Here is a 22,207-nt window from a genome sequence, read left to right as displayed (position 1 = left end):
ACTTTTGGATAGTTATGTTGTAGCATCAATCGTCCATCCATGTTTCGGTCAATCAATCAATAATTCACTCAATATTTTCAATCAATCAATATTTCAATCCACTAAAGTGTCAATCAATCAATATATCAATCAATATTTTCAATCAATCAATATTTCAATCCACCAATGTGTCAATCAAAAAATATTTTCAATCAATCAATATTTCAATCCACAAATGTGTCAATCAATCATTTCAATATGTCAATCAACCAATATCAATCATACAATGTCAATAAGCCCAATTATTAGCCACGGACCTGGAATGAAACAAAATATGTGGGAGGTGTAGCAAAATTCGGCCATATGTCTCCATGTATGTATGAGAAATGTTTACGTACATGAAGACATCCGCCACGAGCGGGCAAAATTTTGCTCCAGCCATGACAGCGAGACTGCTTATCAAATAGCCGTGTAGTTAAGGAAATATCCGAGCGTTCCTTTGGATAATGCTGAGCAATCCGTCCCGGATGGTGTTTAAAAACATAACCTGAGCAATATCAGACAAATGCGTGTCGTCTCTATAAAACTTGGCTTGGAAGAACATTGTTGAAGTGCCGAGTATTTTATGTAGGCGCCATTGCCTGCTGTTACAAATGGAGCTAAATATTTGTTGATTCGCTTACGTGCTTTATCGGCTGCAATATTTGAGAACATATGTCTATAGTAACGCCTCGGGAGGATCTGGGACCATATGAATCGAGTTTGTGGAAGAAGTTTGTAAATTAGCAAAAGTTAATTTCATGAATTTTTGCAATCTAGTCAAGGGCATTGTACCAATACTGTTACCCCCGCAATGAATTAATATAACATCAGGTTTGTCCCTTTTTTGAACAACACTTTTAACCGTTGGCTCCACCTCCTCCCACACCATACCGTTCTTACCGGGCCAAAAAATGAAATATTGTGCTGTAGTAGATCCAAATGCTTTTCTGCGTGTTGGGCAGCATAATGAATAATGGAAGAGACAATGATCCAGACAGTAGTACGGGAACCTACAAACTTGGGTATTCAATTAGAACACGAAATGTTGCAGGTATACTTAAAAGTTTAAACTTTAGGCTCTGATATAGGAATTAAATGTGTCAGATTTCCATCTGCCTCTAACCGTAATTTCATCTTCGGGGATTCCTTGTAAAAACAAATGGGTAGCTCCGCCGATTCTGAATGAATGAGACTTAAAAGTAGAGGTATCTAGACCGATGAATTCAATAGACCTGTGCAATAATGATGTAAATTGATATCTAGTGAGAGGTTTGCCATTAAGGTGGCAGAACAATGGACCACGTGATTGGGGTCTGATGGACAAAAAGTTGTGCAAGTGCTTGAACAATGAATCTGTTTGGGAGTTCAGTGGAATATGCAACGTAGAACCCTTATTGTATTGATCTGTTTTTGAACCAGTTATAAACAACGAAATATGTACATCGCCTATTGATACATTGTACAACTGTGTAAGAGTGGCATGACTAGTGAAGGTAATTTCGCCAACCCGCAACAATGCAAAAATGCCAACTGAAATGCGGTGGAAAACATGGTGGCTTCGTTTGAGCTTGAACAAACTATTGGCAGTATAGGTATTAACTGGTTCAGTATACGAAGAGTGGTAGGGGAACGGGTATCCTTAACTAGGTTCAGCCTATGGAATCCCTCTAGCATTGTCCTTACTATGAATGCTTTAGTGTTGTCAATACCGCCCTCTAACTACATTTTGTAACTAATGCCACTTAGGTACCATCTAGCCGTTGAAAACAATACTTTGTTGGCACTCAAGAAAGCAATATAGTTAATAAACTGGTCAACTGGTGGGGGCCAACATAACTGCAATTTATATTTGATACGAAAGTTCTGAAAAGAGTTTAAGGGGTTTGATAAGTTGATGCTGTGTTTTTTTGCTATGGCGGCGTCAAACAAACAATCTACTTGAGGTCTAAAAGAGTTAATAATACCGGAGGTATGAGGGCTGGATTCTTGTCTGCATGTGGAGCGAGGGCCCTGAATTTTTCCCACTGAAATTAAGAAATAGAGTCTGCAATGGAATTTTTATAGCCCGATATATGAGTGGATTTCATCTGGATGTTGTACTTCAGACATAACAATATTAGTGGCCTTAAGAGAGACATGACGCGCTGAGACTTACTAGACTGAGAATTTAGTATGTGGACCAAAGCTATGTTGTCGGTGTTTATAAGCAATTTCTTTGCCGCATAATGATTGCATTTCTTTAAGGGTAACTTTTTTAAAAGCTACTAACGCATGAAGTTTGGACTGAAGTTCTTGAATCTTATTGCCTGGTATAAAAATGGTATGTTCTACCGTATCGATTCCCAGACCTAAGAAACATAATCGTGTGGTCGGGCCTTCCGTTTTTTATGGTTTATTGGAACGCCTAATTCATCACAAGTTGCCTGAAAATTATTGGCAATATCTAAACATTGTGAAATATTTTATTTACCAACGAACAAGAAATCATCAAGGTAGTGGATGAGATTTTGATTGTGTGCCTTTCAGCCTACTAGTCAATGCAGGAATGATGGAAATTTTTCGAATGTTGAACAAGAGATGGCACACCCAAACGGCATACACATATGAACGTAATATTGGTCTCGAATACACATGCCTAATAAACAAAATCTGATGGATGAATTGGCAAAGGTCTGAATGCGCTATACAAGTCCATTTTGCAAAGTAACGCTCCTTTACCCGAGGTTTGAATTAAGGGAATTGCCTGGTCGAATGAAGCATAGTGAACTGAACACAAAATGGGGTTAATATGCTCATTAACGCTAATACCTAAAGGTGCGGATAGATTTGAAATTAACTTCCAACCCCCGTCTTTCTTAGGCAAAACGCCAATAGGGTTACATCGGAAATTGGGGAAAGGGGGTTGGAAAAAGGGCCAGATATACGTCCCAATGCGATTTATTTTTCAATGATAGTCAATAAATGATCTACATGCTTGCTTGCTGATTTCATGTTTTTCGGATGTAGGTAAACTCTAGGGCCTGAATAGTTCAAACAAAATCCGAAAGAGAAACCGTTCAGCAAAAGTTGGGGATCTTCGATATTTGGATATAGGGATAAATATTTCACATGTACTGTGGGCTTAATTGGAGTTGAACCTAGGTTGATTAAATCTTGGCCGCTGTGGTTGAAAAGAATGTCTTGGCTTGTAAGTTCAAAAATCATTACTTTGTGGGGGTTATTTTGAGCCGTGGTTGGCCGAGGGGGAGTTGGGCTAGTAGACTTGAATTGAGGAGAGTTGAATGACGAACAGTGTATGCGGGGATGAGACTTGTTGCAGTGCATACAAACATGTTGAAATGTGCAGTGTGGTTTAAGGCACGAGCCTTTAAAATTATAATTGAAACACTTGAATGCAGTTTTTGACCGAGTTGATGGGTAGGAAACGTGTGATTGCATATACATGAGCTATAACTCAGCATCAATGGAACCAAAGGAGATAGTGGGATATTTTGAGATTTTTAGCCTGAACTGCCTGTCGTACTCAAGCCAGTTACAATTATTGTGGCGGTCATGTGCCATGCGAATGATATGGGTATATTTCAAGATGCCCTGAATGTCAGAAGGGTGCCTAGCAAGATGTTTACTTGCGAATATTAAAAATCCATCCAGTTATCAATCATGGCAATTTTATTATGTTTGACCTGGGTTCGGTAACTAATTGACCCTTTTGATTGAAAATTTGTGCGCATCGTGGCTGATGTCTGATTCTGAATTGAGAAGTTTTGACAAATCAACATATTGCTTTGCCCAAATTTTGTCTTTAATGGCTTGAGGGACGTGAATTCCAAGCTCATCAGTAATGCTTATCAGAGGATTTTCACCTGTTATGGAGGGCGTCTCAGGTGTTGCTGGTGGCTGTGTGGATACAGTGGTTTCCGTAATGAGGCTGGGATACTGCCTTTGTGGTTGAGTGAGAGGCGTGTACTCTATCTGGTTCTCCTCTTGGGGTTGAGTTGTCGGATGGGTTGAGTCTGGGTTAGAATTGCAGGGGTCAAAGTCCATGTGGGCAGTGAACGAAGAGCTGGATGTTGTGCCAGTCTGGCGTAAGGTGATTTAGAAGGGCGTTTGGTACGTCGCAACATTTTCTACGAAGTTGAACAGTATTATAAGAGGAATATAAGAATCAGCACGTGTTGTAGTTAGCTAGGTAGGCCTAAATGAAAGTTGCGATATTACAGACAAGTTTGAAAAAACAAAAATTAATGCTATCTATTACAGTGGATGTTTGGAAATAGAATAGCAAGGCTGAAATGACTTAGAGTTAATTGAATAATATTAAATTAGCAATTAGTTAAGAACCGACCATGAGGCCAACACGACGTGTACAATGGCGGTGTAGATGAAGCGAGTCGCCTTGAAAACCCATGAAGAAAAACGTTGAGCTATCAAATTAAGCAAAAATAATAGAACATAAATACGTACTGCAGTTTAGATATGTGTTTACTTTACCCAAATATATGGTGAGTTAGTCGAGAACGGGCGATGGTGTTGAATTGGATTTCGTGATCGGGTCAATTTGGATTTTCGTCGTCATAGAACTCAAAAAGGACTAGCAATTCGCGCTTGCGCGCTATATATACGCCGGGTTAGAAAGAGGAAAGTGTCACGATAGATATTTGGGGGGATAGTGTCAAAACCGCGCAATTCTATCGATTGCGAGAGTTATGTTTCTTTGCCTGGAAAAATACATGTTCTGTTCATTTCGATAACAGGACTTAACTCATAGCGAGTTAAGTCTGGTTATTTAACAAAAATAATGTCATATCAGAATTGCATTGCTAAAAGCATCATTTTCCTCACTAGGCGGTTGATTTTTCCGATTGATTTTCATCCATGTCTGATGCAAATGTTTAACATTTACCTTTGCATTTGCATCTTCTTGTGTCTAACTACTAGTTCGAGATTAGAGCTCCCCTGTGTAGAGGTACATTTAGTAGAATTTTCAGGGCCTAAGTGGGACAGAGTGAACCTATACTCAGTGAAGAAGACGATAAAATGTATTAAAAGCGGCTTCTCTTTAAATATGTAAACGTTGGAAATACAAACTGCTATCGAAAGAAAAGTTTTATTAAACCGGAAACATATAAACAAAATCATATTTGAAAATAATATCCTGGATATGATACCTACGACCAACGAAATTAGGTTATATGATAAGAATTCCATGTATCTGATTACTCCCTGAATACTTATCACTTACTTAGTTTGTGTATCAGTTGAATTCGGGTGATGAAACAGTGTGTGAGAAACATACTGAGTACATTCACTTATGCAGTTATGACTATCCATCCCACTTCCGCATGTTAAACTTATACGGTACCAATTTTGATGCACCAGATGCGCATTTCGACAAATAATGTCTCTTCAGTGATGCTCAACCGAAATCTTTGAAATCCGAAATAACTATGAAGTTTTAGAGCTAAATATAGCCAAAAACAGCGTGCCAAAAAAGTGGAGCCAAATTCGTCCAAGGATAAGAGCTATGCATGAGGGAGATAATCCTTAATTTTGAAATGAATTTCTAAATTTCGTAACAGCAATTAAATATACATCCGTATTTTCAAGCTAGTAACGAAGTACTTAGCTACTGGGCTGTAGAGACCCTCGGGGACTAACAGTCCACCAGCAGAGGCCTCGACCCAGGGGTCATAATGTTAAACTTATACGGTACCAATTTTGATGCACCAGTAAACAAGTCGTTTCGCACCTTACTACGTTCTTCAAAGGGAAATAACTCGAACGTATCTCGAAACTGGCGTATTACAATAAACTTCCAGTGATGTATTTTCGTGTAGTGTATATCAAAATTAACACCATGATCCATTAGGTACATGCGTATGTTTTTAGAAATTGGCATGATCAAGACCCACTGGAGTTCTATATATCAAATTGAGGTAGCGTAGATTACTGTTTATAATAACAACTCCCGGGCTTAAAGAGGGATATATTTACTTGGGATATAATAAGAATTGACAGTTAAGGACCTTCATATCATATAAACGTAGCGAGGATTCGTGTTATGTTTACATTTCCATTGTCTTTGTTTTGGTATCTCTGATAATTATAATAGTAGCCATTTCCTAATAAATGTGTTGCAGAAGTAAACAATGCATGTGCCTATGAATACAGATAAATATAACAGCTGGAAATTCTAAAAGATATATAAAATATATTAAATATATATATATATATATATATATATATATATATATATATATATATATATATATATATATATATATACAGATATTGAGAAAAATAATTTGCATAGCAATATTCTTCGAAAATCTTCCTCTGATGAATGATGTGGATATAACATGCATGCTTTGTCATGAAATGTATATGCAGTTTTTAAAAAATTCAAATCATATTAAATGTAATGATTGAGGTAAAAGTTTAGTGTGGACCTCTTCTACTCATCACTCATTAACCAAGTTTAAACTGAATAATTCATTCACATTAGGAATGCAGGAACAACCGAATGCTGTGGAAATTTTGCAAACATCACCGGCGTCTGTGAGCGTAAGTCACATTTTCGTTTGATAACACTAAATATAGCATTGGAGTTGCATACGCACATACAAGAGTATACTTATTATACGCCCATCATTAGACGGGACGTACACATGTATTATGTTATGGCGCTGTCCGTGCGTCTGTCCGGCTGGCTGACTGGCTGGCTGGCTGACAGGATGTCCGTCCGTCTGTCCCGGGTCATGTTTTCCGGATTTTTTTCCGTAGCGGATGTATGTACAACTTTGAAATGGTCACAATATCTCCCTTAAGAATTGTAAGAGTGATTTTGCATTTCAGCTGGATTGGTCCATCCTTGACCTATTTTAGGGCTTTAAGTATGTCAAACAGTTTTCCAGACTTTTTGCGTTACAGATACAGATATTGCCCTTCAATTTAAACATAAACTTCTTTTCAGAGGAATATATGTTCACTTTGCATTTCAGTTGGATTGGTCCGTCCGTCCGTGACCTACAGTAGAACTAATAGTAGGTCAAACAGTTTTCCAGCTTTTTTCATTACGGATACAGATATTGCCCTGATATTTAGTCAAAGGCTTCCTCTCGGAGGAAGACAAGTGCAGTTAAAATTTCAGCTGCATTGGCGCACAATGACCTACAGTACTTTAGTGGTAGAAGTAGGTCAAACAGTTTCTTTTTTTAATATGGTAACAGGTATTGCTCTGAAATTTAGTCACAACCTCTCTTTCATAAAAATACATAATCAGTTAACATTTCAACCTCTTTGATGCACCGTGACCTACTTTAGGGTTAAAAGTAGATCAAATGGTGTCCTGGACGTTTTATCATCATAGATATATATTACACCAACAATTTAGTTAGCCCCGAGTGCGGAAGACCGGGGTTCGAGTCCCGGTTGCGACAGGTAGTTACAGTTCCATCACAAAACGCTCGGCATCAGGTGTAAATGTCACGGGTCCTCGGAGATGACCTCAAAACGGATGACCCGTGTCACAGTAGGTGTGGCACGCTAAAGAACCGTTACTGCTCAATGGCCGTAAACGCCGAGCATAGGTGTACATTTGAAACCCTTCACCGGTCTTGGTGACGTCTCCATATGAGTGAACAATTCTCGAGCGAGACGTTAAGCAAGATACAATCAATCAATCATTTGAACCTCACTCTAGGAGAAATAAATTTTCAGTTCACATGTCAGATGGATTGGTGCACCATGACCCAGTTTAAGGCTTTTCTATCATGATGTGTGTTGTATCAATTCAGAGTGCATAATATGCTTTCAGGTTGAATTTCACTGTCCGACGGGCGTATATTGTACAGTTTGCAGTACTCTTGTTATTCATTATATGATATTGTGTATTTTAAGTGATCACTCTAAATGATATTAATAACATTTATATGAAAGGCGAAAATGTTTGGACTTCATGATTTCTGTTTAGCTTGTATTGGATCATGGGGAGAACTTTGCCAATACCCTTGTACCGCTGGTCATTATGGCTTAGGTTGCCGAGAAACGTGCAATTGCTCCCTACAAGAAACATGCAACAGAAAACTGGGTTGTATCTATAAAACAGACACAGGTTTGCTTCTAATAGTGTTATTTAATTAACCTACTTTATTGTGTCACGGATATTTATTTATTTGAAGATTACATGCAGGAAAGGTGAATATAACGAAAGTGATCAATCCCATGACTCTCATAAATAATAGAAAAATAGTGTTGGGCAAATACGGACCTCTGGATACCCAAAATGTGGGATTAGGTGCCTAGAAGGACAAAGCATCACCTATCGACCGGTCACACCCACCATGGATACGATATCTGGATCAGGAAAACAGAGTTATCCATAGTAAATATCATTGTGCCAAGAATGGCCTAACAATCTGTATGAAACAAGCATTTCACCCAAATGACAGGTTGTATTTGCAAACCAGATCGTTATAACGATCATATAATTTGCGAAATGCTGACGTTAAACGAGACTTGTTTGTTAGTAGCCTACCTCGATGTAAAAACTAATCATACACAGAACAAGTTCTTACGTATCAAATTATTTGAGATATATGCACACCATATACAGGTGATGATGGAATATACATGTATGTATTTTTGTTGTCCTGATCTTAAATATATAATTGAGATGTTCATTAATATTTTTCAGAAACTATTTTGCATTGCATATTTTGGGTGTGAGTGTACGTTACTGTTTGTACACATCAAATCAAGCGACCATCAAATTTCCGTATATTACACGAAATAACTTTTACCCAATTAATAAAATACTTAAAGCAGTCGTCAGTAAAGAGTACTCATATTTAAACATGATTTTAACCAATGTCTCATAAAGATGGAATGGATTCAAAATATCTATATGTGACAGTTCAGTTTCTTTATCTTCGTGGTTTCTTTTCTGGAAATTATGGAGATGTTTGATTTATATCAAAAAATGAAAACTAAAAAGTACGATGGTTGTCGAAAAGCAAAATCCGAAACAATCTCATCTTAAGGGTAATGAATAAATTTCATTAGTAATTTCACAAAATACCAAATTGTTTATATCAAGGGTAGATCCAAAGTAGGGTACGTTGTTTTATTTTGTTTTTAACAAAGATGGTCAGTTTTTGTCATCATGGGTCTGTGTCCTCTCTTTCTTTGGAGCAGAAACCATACCATCTTGGGTCACAACCCCCTTTAGGATTTTCTTGATCTGCCTATTCATCTATAAGTATTTACCAGGTATTACAACTGAATGTTGTAAGTTTATTGTGCAGTTTCTATGCCCTTTAACATTTTTGGAATGCACAGTACCCATGTATCGCCTATACAAAGTACTAATCATCAATGCAATTATTTAAACAACTTACATTCTCTATCGAACTTTATGCAATAGAAGGATCCTTCTTGATATGTTCACTGAAATTAAGTTCAGCTTTGTGCATACGTACATACTTGCAAAGAAAAAAACCGAACGAAAGACAGAACGAAATTAATGCATGAATTTAATCCGATATAATCGTTTTCCATTTTCGGATTTTTAAAGTTTATGCTTAAACTTATTTACTCGGTTGTGCCTGGTTCAGTAGCACGTCTTCATATAATTTAGCGTAATATTAGTCTAGTGGGGTGCGTCCAAAAGGAACTAGAACATCTCTGGAAGGTACCAATCACGCGAAGCTAGTGCGATGTTTCTCATTGAGTGACTTTGACCATTACGTCTTGCATTGAATGCCAGCAGGAACGCTACACAACGTTTAGAAGGTATATATGAATCCAGAAAGTTTAATAAATGGTCAGGTAAGGGGTTAACTTACATAATGTATACAATGTTGAAATTATTTGAATGTTTGGAATTTTTCTCAAAATAGGAATTTATTTGAGGTGAATCAGAAAAATCATGAAAATATTTAGATACCTGTTCACAAAAGCAGCCGTACATGAAGCTTCAACAAGTTTTGTCAGCAATGGAAAATTATCCTTATTTGCATTGACAAGGGGTTATCATTATTTGGTAATCTGATGCAAAGCAGAAAGATAAGGAGACATGCATAGGCTGGAGGTCATTTTGCCCCGATGGTTTATAAGATAATAACTTCACCAGGATGAATGTTGGCTCTGACCTTTCAGACGTATTATTCGCCTAATCATGCCATATTTAAAGGTTAAGGTTTTTTCTCTTTGTGAATAGTATGCAGGGACATGTTTGGGAAATCTGTGGTTGGAAATGGACGAAGAATATAAGACTCTCTTATGAGTAGCCATGACATATAAGGTGATTCCACCCAAGGGTTGCAAAAAAAGCTGTGAAACCCGAGGCTTTGCCGAGGGTTTTACCGCTTTTTTGCAACTCCGAGGGTGGAATCACCTTAATATTTCATGGCAACTCATAAGAGAGTGTTTTTCTCTCATATTTCTAGAGTTTTCCGTTTTCCTTGTGTTTAGCGACGCCATTTTGAGAATTTTCCAATTAATTAATTTTTCGCTGTACATTAAATATAACACCAGAATCGAATTCTACGACCTTCAGTTTGGCAACTACGTTGCCGACAAAAAATCGGCGACGAGTGTATAATTGAATTGTATTAGAGTTATTCCTCTTTGAATAAATCAATAATCAGGGTGATGCGTGACGTAACTCGACAGTCCATCAGCGCGAAACATTTTGACAGACCTAATCAGAATATGAATCCACAACTGCACGGGTTTTTTTTCTTAGAGGAGCATTTATATTGATATTAATTGAGCAGTTATTTAATGACGAGTGTGTGAAGAGAGATTCCAAGTGGTTTTTGTTGGTGAATATGGGCATGGCTGCATGGCTAGACTTTCATTTTCCACGCGTGCAAGGATTCGAGTCTCATGGACATTGAAGACACTTATTTCACCTGAGACACGGACAGTAGACATTGACAGAGTGAATGTGGAGGTAGGCCTAGAAGCAGTAGACCGTGTGGGCTGGGTATCTGTGAACTGGCATAATGCACCGGATGACATATGTGTATGAGGAATTTGTGACTGTTGTTGAGTGTGCGGTAATTGTTCAAAGAATGTGTATTTCTGTGTCCGGTGACATACACCTGGAGATTATCAGGGACATTACAATCTGTCATTTTTTGTACAAGAGCTTTGCAGACGACAGTGTTCGTCAATCGAGGCGAGGCCAGGTAAGTTGCAAGCTAGTTGTGTATTGATTATGACGTCACGGGATATGTAAGATAAACGTCACGTGATATGAAAGATAGAAATATATTGCATACCTTTCTTTCATAGAATATCTGTATCTTACATACGTAGGTATGAGAGAAAAAGATATCCGTTTTTTAACTTGCTGGATCACATTTGGGGTAGACTTTTAAATTCTACATCGGTCTCACTCTTTGCAGGTTCTATGTTTTTCTTATCATAATACATGGAACTGAAATCATTCAGAGAATAATACTTCCCTGCAAGATTCTAATATTAAGATGAAAGTTACGTAGTACTGACTTTCACAGGTATTTGATTTTCGTTAATCAAACTAATCTTTAATTACGTCGGGGTTATTGGAAATCTCATTGCAGGCAGTACTGACGTGTTATAAAGTCTTATCTTTACTCCAAGCAACCATCATGTGGCTCAGCTTAGAAATTATGCTGTTTATTCATGTGTTTATATTTTACAGCCACATGTGCAAGTGTAATCACCTTCTGGAGATTTCCCGAAACGTAGACAATTCTCTCTGTTCTATCGTGTGGGTCATTTTGTGCGCTATCTATCTATCTATCGATCGATCCATCCATCCATACATCCATTCATCTATCCATTTACATACCTATCTCTCTATCTATCTGTCTGATAATCCAGCAGAAGTGGATTATTCTCATTCAAGAAAATATTTACTTGGACACTTTCATGACAGAAATGGAAGTGATAGAAGTGGACAATTCAACCACTCACCAAGAGGAAATATGTAAAGTATTTAAGGAACAAATAAACATTCCGCAATTTAGTTCCCCTTCGTATATTAATGGAACACTTCCGATGTAATTTTGATTCAACCCGGAAAGCAGTACTCCGTTGCTTAATACCTTAAGTGTATATATCATATGACCATGATCAATAAATCGTTTTTCAAAAAGTGGTCTGCTTAGTTGTATATAGTATATATCTATCTATTTATCTATCTATACATCTGTGTGAATTAAAGGCATATTTCAATATGTGTAGTTCCTGACTACGAAAATTATTATCCATATCTATGAAATGGTACGTTTGTTTTTATTTTGGATATTGAACAAAATACATCTTCACACAGCACTGTATAACCTATAATGTCAAGTGATTTTTATTTGGTAATTTTTTCGTTTTATGTCCTATTGAGAATGTTTCACGCATATTGAGACGTCAACAGCTGTAGGTACAACACCTTAAATTTAGACTTTTGTTAAGCTCTCAGGGCTATATCATTGAGGGTTTTGTCATCGTGTCAACGACTTAGGCGATATGTGGTATCCATTTGTAAAGTCATATCCGAGAGACCCGTTATTCCTAGTTCTAATTACCGAGCATTTAGTGAAGGATCAATCACAACCTATATTTACTTTTTAGATCTGAAGCGGTCATGACATAAGAGGAGGCTCGACCTCACGACATCCCGGTTACAAAGTAAATGCTCTACCACTAATTTGGTAAGGACAATAATTCAAATATTACACTGTAAAACTTATTCAACGCAATTATCATACCAAACTGGTGAATTCATTGGAATATCTGACTATCAATGGTATATTTTGATCCATTAATCCTAATACTTGAATTATAAAAAGGTAAAAATAACAAACACCGATACATCTCATAACTTCCATATGGAATAGATCGACAAACGCGGGTCCATGAACACAGCAGATATGGTATCAGGTACCTCGTCAGAGTAAGCATCCTCGACCAATCGGTCACACCCGCGCCCATTATCTTGATCAGGCAAATAGGGTAATCCATAGTGAAAAATCAGTGTGTGAAAAGAAGCCTAACATTTGGTATGAAACACGTGAGATAGCATTTGACCGCATGACAATTTGTATAGAATTGACAAACTAGATCGACCATATAATTTGCGAAATGCTGATGATAAATGAGGATGTTGAAACCCCTGTAACTGATTTAAAATATGTGAGACCCTATGCAACTTCTACACAAAATAGCTAGCGCCACAGGAGGACGTTAACTATTCAACTCTTATTTTCAAGTCTTAAGATTAAGAGAAGATATTTAGAGGAATATTGAGATAAAAGTACTTTATGTGATTCAATTTTCCCTACACAAGTATAATTTGTCAAACATCTAGGAATTTTTACCCAATTTCCATAGCTATATTTATTTTACTATCTTATGACGAAAAGCATCATAGATGTGTAAAAATGTTCTATCTCTGATACTGATTATGCGAACCTTGTGGTTGAAGAAGCTTATCGTGTGTAAATTGTCGTAGTTCAAACACGTGTGGGATTTTGAAAGTATGCTCTTAGATCAGTCCATCTTCTAAGAGGATGGTTTTAACAGATGTTTCGCGCTTATGTTTATAAATGTAACTGTTCAAAGTCTAAACCTCTGAGAAGATCTATGGTTGGAAATTTCTAACTAATATACATGTATCAACACAAATCAACGTCAATTATGTTAAATCATAGTATCAATCCTTATGAGAATGTGTCCACTTATTGTGTATGTAATTAATTCTGATTCAGCTATTTCTTACAATATAGAAAATAAGAAAGTTTTGTTGTTGTTGAAAATCGCTTGGTTTGAAAGGAGAACAAAAGACGTAATACGTCGTCACAATGCACATTGACTGTGGTATATTTCCCGCAATTTTAACTTACACATACAGAGCATGGATATACAAGTAATATCACACAGAGAGGAATCAAAACATCTCCAAAGCAACAATATCATCATTCTATGTGGAATAAATTCAATAATAAACATCAAAACACATTTATAGTTTTAACATGAGTTAAAGTAGATATATGAAAGATGTATATTATCGTATTTATCACCTACAGCATTATGTAAGGAGGGTGATTGATTGATTGATTGATTGATTGATGTTTTCCGACATACTCAACATTTTTTCAGTTATCTGATGGCGCCCAGGTTTTATTGTTGGACCACCGACCTTCCGAAAGTAAACTGTGAAACTATCTCACTTACCGGAGCGAGCGGGATTCGAACCCGCGTCGACAGAAGTGAGAAGTTGTGTGATTTTGAGCGCGATGTTCTAACCACTCGGCCATGAAGGCAACTGTAAGGAGAGAGAGGGGTAACTATAGTGCTCATAGCGCCATAGTAAACCTGAAAAAATAACTTCCTACAAACATATGTTAAAGCATATGTAAAACTGAAAAGGTCTTTTTTTCTCACGGGGTGATAATATGTCTACTTTGGTCAATGATTGCCTTCTAAAAATTGCTCATAAGCAGCTGTGGTTCTACTTTGCATTTCGCAAATTATATGGCCGTTATAACAATTTAGTTCATTAATACAACGTGTTTGACGTGTTTCATACCGATTTGTGGCCATTCGTAGCACACTGATTTTGACTACAGATAACTTCGTTTACCTAATCAGGATGTAGGGCTCACGACCTGTAGACAAGGGATGCTTCTAGGGATCCATGTTTGCCCAACTTTCTATTTTGTATTGCTTATAGGAGTTATGAGATTGATCACTGTTCGTTATATTAACTTTTTATATGAAATCAAATGGATACCTTAATACAATTATATGATAATCAAGACTTTAAATTCAATTTGATATAAAATTTGTACCACTTACTCTTTTTGTATGATTTTCAAACACCAACAGTCAACAAGAGGGGTTACCATGACAACCGTAGCGTCGCAATTGCCGTGAAAACCATAGATGATACTTTCATAATGAGTTACAGATACTGTCAACCACAAAATAAATAAGAATAAATAAAATTCACTGATTCGTTAATTTTCAATTATCCATGCAATCGCTACCTTAAGTGAACTTTGTCGTTCCAATATTGTATGCATAAAATATTCGTCTTTCTTTATTATTATTTGTTTATTCGTAAAATAGCTCTGGCAACTTTATCGTTATTTCGGATTTCAAACATTTCGGTTGAGCATCACTGAAGAGACATTATTTGTCGAAATGCGTATCCGTTGCATCAAAATTAGTACCGTATAAGTTTTACATTATATCCCCTGGGTCGAGGCCTCTGCTGGTGGATTGTTAGTCCCCGAGAGTCTCTACAGCCCAGTAGCTTAAGTACTTCGTTACTAGCTTGAAAAAACGGATGCATATTCAATTGATGTGAATTTAGAAATGCATTTCAAAATTAAGGATTATCTCCCTCAAGCATAGCTCTTATCCTTAGACGAATTTGACTCCACTTTATGGCACTCTGTTTTCCCCTAAAATAGCTCTAGCAAGTTTATCGTTATTTCGGATTTCAAACGTTTCGGTTGAGTATCACTGAGAAGACATTATTTGTCGAAATGCGCATTTGTACCGTATACGTTTTACACTATGACCCCTGTGTCGAGGCCTCTGCTGGTGGATTGTTAGTCTCCGAGGGTTTCTACAGCCAGGAAGCTAAGTACTTCGTTACTAGCTTGAAAATATGGATTTACATTTAATTGCTCTGATAAAATTTAGAAATTCATTTCAGAATTAAGGATTATTTTCTTCATGCATAGCTCTTATCCTTAGACGAATTTAATTCTGTTTTGGCACTCTGTTTTCCCTTAAAATAGCTCTAGCAAATTTATCGTTATTTCGGATTTCAAACATTTCGGTTGAGCATCAATGAAGAGACATGATTTATCGAAATGGTCATCTAATGTATCAAAATTGGTATCGTATAAGTTTTACATTATTTATTGCATGTTCAAAATAGTATCAAAGTAGTCGCCTAATTATCCTTTCATTTTATCGGTGAGAGCTCAACTTATTTACCATTTCTAGGATTCAATAGACATGTATAATTGCATAGTAAACATACAGGTACTGTTGATATTACACCATTCAAATAAAGAAACACGTATTTTTTAAAATGCACAAGGAAATGTATAAAGGTCGAAGTCGTGATAAGATTACACGTACATATTATTAGTTACACAGTTAGTTAGTGACCTGATACGGAAAAATACATGGTGTGAAAAGAAAACCCGTATCGGGCGAGGCGAAAACGAATTTATCACGTCGAAGACCTCTAACTGTATATGTGGGAGTCTATATCATACAACTTAGTCAAATGTCTTTCCTTTTGAAACGGCTGCAAGTCGAACCCGACGATAAATAAAATTACTCGCCCAATACGGATTTTACTCGCATGATACGGTTTTTTTCACGGCGTCATGTGACCAAGATCTGACCAATCAGATTTCAACAATTTTGTCTGAGGCGTGATAAAAGTATATATGGAAATTATCACTTAAATACTTCAGTTATAGACATTATAACTTTACTGTCTATAATAATGTATAAGGAATTATCTATTTTATTACTGGGACTAATTTGCCAACTGCCATCGACAGAATGACATTGAAAGGATTGTCAATATTGTATTTTGGTAGTTTTGTCCCTGTGTTATCGTTCGACAACTCTACTATTTGTAATAATAAGTGAGTATAACAATAAAGTAATATTTAAGAAAGCATGGTTAAAACATAATAATGCTTAAATTATGATGACATCGTTTTACAAAGAAAAAAATTGTACATTTCAAATATTTCGATTTTTATCACTTGCTTCTCTTTAATGCAATATGAAGATGAACCATAAATTACTTTTCAGAAAAACGGGAGAGAACAAGTGTTGTACCGACTATAGGAATGTTTCTGGCAGTTGTGAACGTAAATAACCGAGAACAATTATATCAGATTCAATTTTATGTGATAAACAAATACTTATAATTTACTCATACAAAAAATGTAGCTAATACCTCTGGTTCATCCGAAATTAAAACTACCGGACTCGTTATGTTTTACATTTTACTTCTCAGCTTGTATTGGTTCCTGGGGAAATGATTGTGCATATAGCTGTGAGTTTGGGTTCTACGGACACGGGTGTCGTGAGAAGTGTAACTGTAGTAAGAATCAAGTGTGTATCCCAACAAGTGGGTGTGTAGAGATCTCTGATACAGGTAAGCACCTCAATTATTTACTTTCAAATATGAATGACTTGTTTCAGAACGGGATACAAATAACAATTTTAGAAACTACATTTACGGACTCCGCACTTTAGAAAATATTTTGAATCAAATAATGATGACCGGGTGTGTTTTAACAAATTTCATTATTTCCGTATACGGCCAATAGTGTTCAACGTTAAATCAATATTAACGTAAACCTAACGAGCTTATACATGAATTTAACGTTACATTATTAACGTTAACTTAACGTAACGTTAACGTTAAAATTAATCGATCGTTAAAGCCATGTTAAGAAAGTTTACTCCTGATCTTTTTGAGCACAACTGCTCAGGATGCTACAACCAAGTATGTATTGGTTCAATACTGATCCCATTGTTGCAAACATATTACACATGTATTACTGGACCCTATTCAGTTGAATTTTTTGTTTCAATTCAGATTCTGAAAGGGTTTGACAGGGAATATATTTTGTGTTGGCAGGATTTATTTATCAAACAATTCTAACTCTGTATGATTTTCGAGTTCCTGTTTCATCCAACATATGTTTTATTTTTATTCTTCTATATGTGTATTTCAGTTTTATAATTGATGATACAAGTAGTTGAGACTTGGAAATAGCTCAAATTGTGTGATTGATTGATTTCCGCTGCGTAAACCACCTACAATGGGGGGGGGGGGGCTAGGTTTGTGCACCCCGTATACCCTTACATACATGAAGTTTCCAAACTGAAATCTTTCGTAAACCATTTGTCTTTTTTTTTAGTTTCCGCACCATGGACCCCATAGCTTTCATGTAGTGATTTTATCAAACACAACACTGATTCTTAAAAAAGTCCTAATTAATTTACTCGAAATTATGTAGAAAAATTCAGTATTTTCGCCAATAATTTAATTTTTTTTTATCTCTACCCCCATTTTTTAAGTTCCATTTTCAATTTTAAGACAACACCTTGAAAACAATGTGAAATTCTAGAAATTGGCATCACTCCTAATATGTCCTTTTTTAAAGTCTCAAATTTGATATCATGATTGTTTTCCGTATCTCAAGTGCAAAAAGATCATTATTCATTTCCATTGCGAGTATTAAACTTTTTTTTAAAATCTGTATTGTTAGGACATGAATATGTATTCAGTTTAGCTCGCCAGATATTGCTATAAGTGTGTGTAGTGTACAAAGCGGTCACAGTGCCCACTTGATTTGAATGATTTAACATCTTCCTATTTGAATATTTTTCTGTGCCGCCTTTGTCGGCAGGGTCATTTAGAAACCCATGGTGAAACCTTAATATTCATGAAAAAATGACTTATTTTTGCAATTTACATGCATGAACACAAACGGGATGAATCGAGCATCTCCATCGTCAACTTCCCATATTTAAGTACCAATATTCCATTATCACCTGCATACGGTGTATATATTTCTCAACTGATTCGATACGCAAGAGCTTGCTCTGCATTTGAACAGTTTTGGAATCGAGGCGGGCTACTGAAAAATAAGTTTCAACACTTTAGTTTAAAGTCAGCATTTCAAAAATGATATGGTCGTTATAATAATCAAGTTTTTCAATGCAACCTATCATTGGGTTAAATGCTGTCTGACATGTTTCAAATCGATTGTTAAGCCGTTCTTGGCACATTAATTTTGACTACGGAGGATTTACGGCGGGTGTGACCGGTCGACAGGATATACTTACTCATCATAATTACCTGATCCTCCTCTGGTGTGTCCAGGGGTCCGTGTTTTCTCAACTCTCCTTTTGGTATTGCTTATAGGAGTTATGAGATTGATCACTGTTCGTTATCTTCACCTTTCATCTTGATCAGGTAAACGGAGTCATCCGTAGTCAGAATCAGAATCAGAGTGGCCCAACAATTGACATGAAACACGTCAGACAGCATATGCCCGAATGCCAGGTTTTATTGACAAACTAGATCGTTATAACGATCATAACATTTACGAAATACTGACTTTAAACGAGACTGTTGAAATCGATGTAACATCAACTTGTTTGTCAGCAACCTACATAGATTTGAAAGAAAAAGATTATATGTAGAACCAACTTCTTGCGTATTGAACCAGTTGAGGTATATGCACACCATACGCAGCTGATAATGATATATTGCGACATATATGTGGGAAGTTCATGATGTAGAATCTGAAATAATTTCGTTTGTCATAAAATTGGATTGCTAGTTAATACATGTAGCTATTTTCAATGAAATATCAAATACGAAGTAGATTACGAATTTGACTCCACTATTTTGGCACATTGTGCCTATTATACCTCTAAAACTCCATTGATATTTCGGATTTCAAACATTCCGGTTGAACATCACTGAAGAGACATTATTTGTCGAAATGCGCATCTGGTGTATCAAAATTTGTACCGTATACGTTTTACTTATCTCCCAATGTATTTCACCTCGTATTGATATTCAGATCCCAATGTTTTGATATTTATATAAAAAAAAGTTGTATGTTTGAGTGTAGTTGGTTTTAGTGATACATCTCTCTGCATTTATTACGCACCTTTCAGAAGAAATCTTGGTACCGAAGCAAAGTGGATTCGGGAATGTGCTAAACATAGAAATCATCATCATAGGTGTGGGTGGCGTGATTTTCTTATCTTTGACTGGGGCGGTTTTGTTTGTACAACTCAAACTGTAAGTTTATCTATATCACAATCATAGTACATTATGTTTTCAACAATGATCTCATGACCCGCATGATGCAAGATAATAGGTGTGTTATAAAATATTATTAGATTTATTGATATGTTATATTCTAGGAATGATATATTTATTAGGAAACAAAATAGAACGACTGGAAAGATAACCGAATCAGTAGCTTCAGGTAACTATGAAAATGCGTGTTTCGTTCCTGGTTTTAAATTAAATAATGTTAACTGTTGTTAATCTCAAATGCATTTTTCTTCAGGCAATAGTTGTACATTCCAGCGTGAACAAACAGAATACATTTATGATGATGTGAGAGAATCTCAAATGATTGAAAATATAGATATTCGTCTCTCCGGAAGGAATGGTTTTCTAAGAAACAATCCGGTATTTAACAAACAAATGAAGCACTGTAGAAGCTTACCAAGACAACACCATAATCAATGGCGTGATCAATTAACTCGCTCTAGAACTTTAACCCCGCAACATTATGGAAGACATAACATAACATCGGATAACTACAATCATCTAGATTTTGATAAAAACTCAAACGATGATGATCGGGTGTTCAATGACGAGGAGGAGGATAATGCTTTTACCGTGCACAGATCCGACATATTGAAGTCTAACAATAATTGTCGCCCGTATAGTTCTGTTAAATACAACCGTAAAGTGGACACAGAATAAACCCCCAAACAGATGCCTAATTGAGAAATATAGTCACATGAAGTATGCAAATTATTTAATACTTACATTATGTAATTGATTGGAGTCGCTTCGTTGTGTCACCCTGATGGATTAATGTGATATCGTTATATACATGTATTTGCAAGTTGTTGCCAAATAAAAAAAAACACTATATATTTCAACGTTTTCATAGCAAATTCCTGTGAAAATATCAATTTCTACAAGTCATGGGTTCAGGCTTTCGTATTTTTTCTCTGGAAAAGCAACAGGTTCCTGACCATCTATAAGCTATTTAAATTAACGTAGGGTACAAATTTATTGTTTCATATAGCGGAATAGAACGTCAAGTCTGTTGGGACCAAGTGGTAGTCTTTTGAAGTTTTAATACAGGCCCCTAATTTCACCTTAATTTCAAACGTAGAGTTAAAGCCATGTTTCCATATATTTGAACAATTCAGAATTTCAGAAGTAAAAGGTATTTTGACAAAAATGATTGCTTTCGTAAACAATGAGAACACACTGTGTTGAAGTTCGCGGGTTATACAATTTTTATATTGTTTTCGACCTTTTAACAAACCAGTGAAACACATGGATGTGATCAATCTCGTAAGCCCTATAAAGAATACAAATTGAAAAGCAGAGGACACACAGACCCTTGAAACATACGAGAGGTGAGATCAGGTGTCTACGAGGAGTAAGTATCCCCTGTCGACATGTCACATTCCTATATATATATCAATCGGGTAAAGGGAGGAATCCATGGTCAAAATCAGTGTAAAGAACGACCACAACTGGTGTGAAACATGGCGGACAACATCTTACCCAAAGACAGGTAGTATTGGTCAATTAGATCGTTTTAACAACCATAACATTTGAAAAATGCTGATTTTAAACAAGCCTAGTAAACCCCTATGACGCAGAACCAGCTCTTGCGTATCAGGTGAGAGACATAAACACCATAGGTAGGTGATGATGTAATATTGCCGCCTAACTTTGGAAAGGTGTTTGTTATAAATTTGAGCTGTTAGTTTGCCATTAAATCTATGTTAAACAAAATATATAAACATGAAGCTGATATGAGAAACTTTGTGGTGTCTTTTATTTTCGATTCACTTTGATATTCGAATCATCATGTGACTGGAAATGATCATTATTGATAAATAAAAAGAAAGCATATTGATCTAAATTTCGAGTTGAAGGTTACGCCAAGAGTTACGTAAAACTTATACGGTACCAATTTTGATGCACCAGATGCGCATTTCGACAAATAATGTCTCTTCAGTGATGCTCAACCGAAATCTTTGAAATCCGAAATAACTAAGAAGTTTTAGAGCTAAATATAGCCAAAAACAGCGTGCCAAAAAAGTGGAGTTAAATACGTCCAAGGATAAGAGCTATGCATGAGGGAGATAATCCTTAATTTTGAAATAAATTTCTAAATTTTATAACAGCAATTAAATATACATCCGTATTTTCAAGCTAGTAACGAAGTACTTAGCTACTGGGCTGTAGAGACCCTCGGGGACTAACAGTCCACCAGCAGAGGCCTCGAACCAGGGGTCATAATGTAAAACTTATACGGTACCAATTTTGATGCACCAGATGCGTATTTCGACAAATATTGTC

General features: G+C 36.2%; 1 protein-coding gene and 1 long non-coding RNA gene across 4 annotated transcripts; one reads left to right on the top strand and one right to left on the bottom strand.

Annotated features, from left to right (window-relative positions):
- Window positions 1-4,000: 4,000 nt before the first annotated feature.
- Window positions 4,001-5,599, bottom strand: LOC125647754 (uncharacterized). Its single transcript, XR_008796129.1, has 2 exons — window positions 5,264-5,599; window positions 4,001-4,148 (listed from the first exon to the last, which is right to left on the bottom strand). It is a non-coding gene; the product is annotated as an uncharacterized LOC125647754 (long non-coding RNA).
- Window positions 5,600-16,239: 10,640 nt separating this feature from the next.
- LOC125647748 (uncharacterized) lies at window positions 16,240-20,944 on the top strand. Of its 3 annotated transcripts, none has more exons than XM_048874549.2 (6): window positions 16,241-16,688; window positions 16,861-16,919; window positions 17,069-17,209; window positions 19,756-19,882; window positions 20,026-20,072; window positions 20,157-20,944. In XM_048874549.2, exons 1-6 carry the CDS (start codon window positions 16,603-16,605, stop codon window positions 20,579-20,581), a joined length of 885 nt encoding a protein of 294 aa, XP_048730506.2. In that variant the 5' UTR covers window positions 16,241-16,602; the 3' UTR covers window positions 20,582-20,944. The 3 variants fall into 3 exon arrangements, 2 of the variants coding, with proteins under 2 accessions (XP_048730506.2, XP_048730505.2); XM_048874548.2 differs by having other exon boundaries at window positions 20,008-20,072; XR_008796128.1 differs by lacking the exon at window positions 16,861-16,919 and having other exon boundaries at window positions 16,240-16,688.
- Window positions 20,945-22,207: the final 1,263 nt, after the last annotated feature.

Source organism: Ostrea edulis, chromosome 6 (assembly GCF_947568905.1).
Source record: "Ostrea edulis chromosome 6, xbOstEdul1.1, whole genome shotgun sequence".
Taxonomy (NCBI): Eukaryota; Metazoa; Mollusca; class Bivalvia; order Ostreida; family Ostreidae; genus Ostrea; species Ostrea edulis.
Note: the sequence above shows the minus strand (reverse complement) of the source record. Positions and strands in the feature narration are given on the sequence as shown.

Bases quoted from the DNA above. Each gene is read 5' to 3' on its own strand.
- LOC125647748 (XM_048874548.2), top strand. From the start codon at position 16,603: ATGACATTGAAAGGATTGTCAATATTGTATTTTGGTAGTTTTGTCCCT. The intron at 16,689-16,860 runs GTGAGTATAACA...ATTACTTTTCAG, and splicing joins TCTACTATTTGTAATAATAA to AAAAACGGGAGAGAACAAGT. The intron at 20,073-20,156 runs GTAACTATGAAA...ATTTTTCTTCAG, and splicing joins AACCGAATCAGTAGCTTCAG to GCAATAGTTGTACATTCCAG.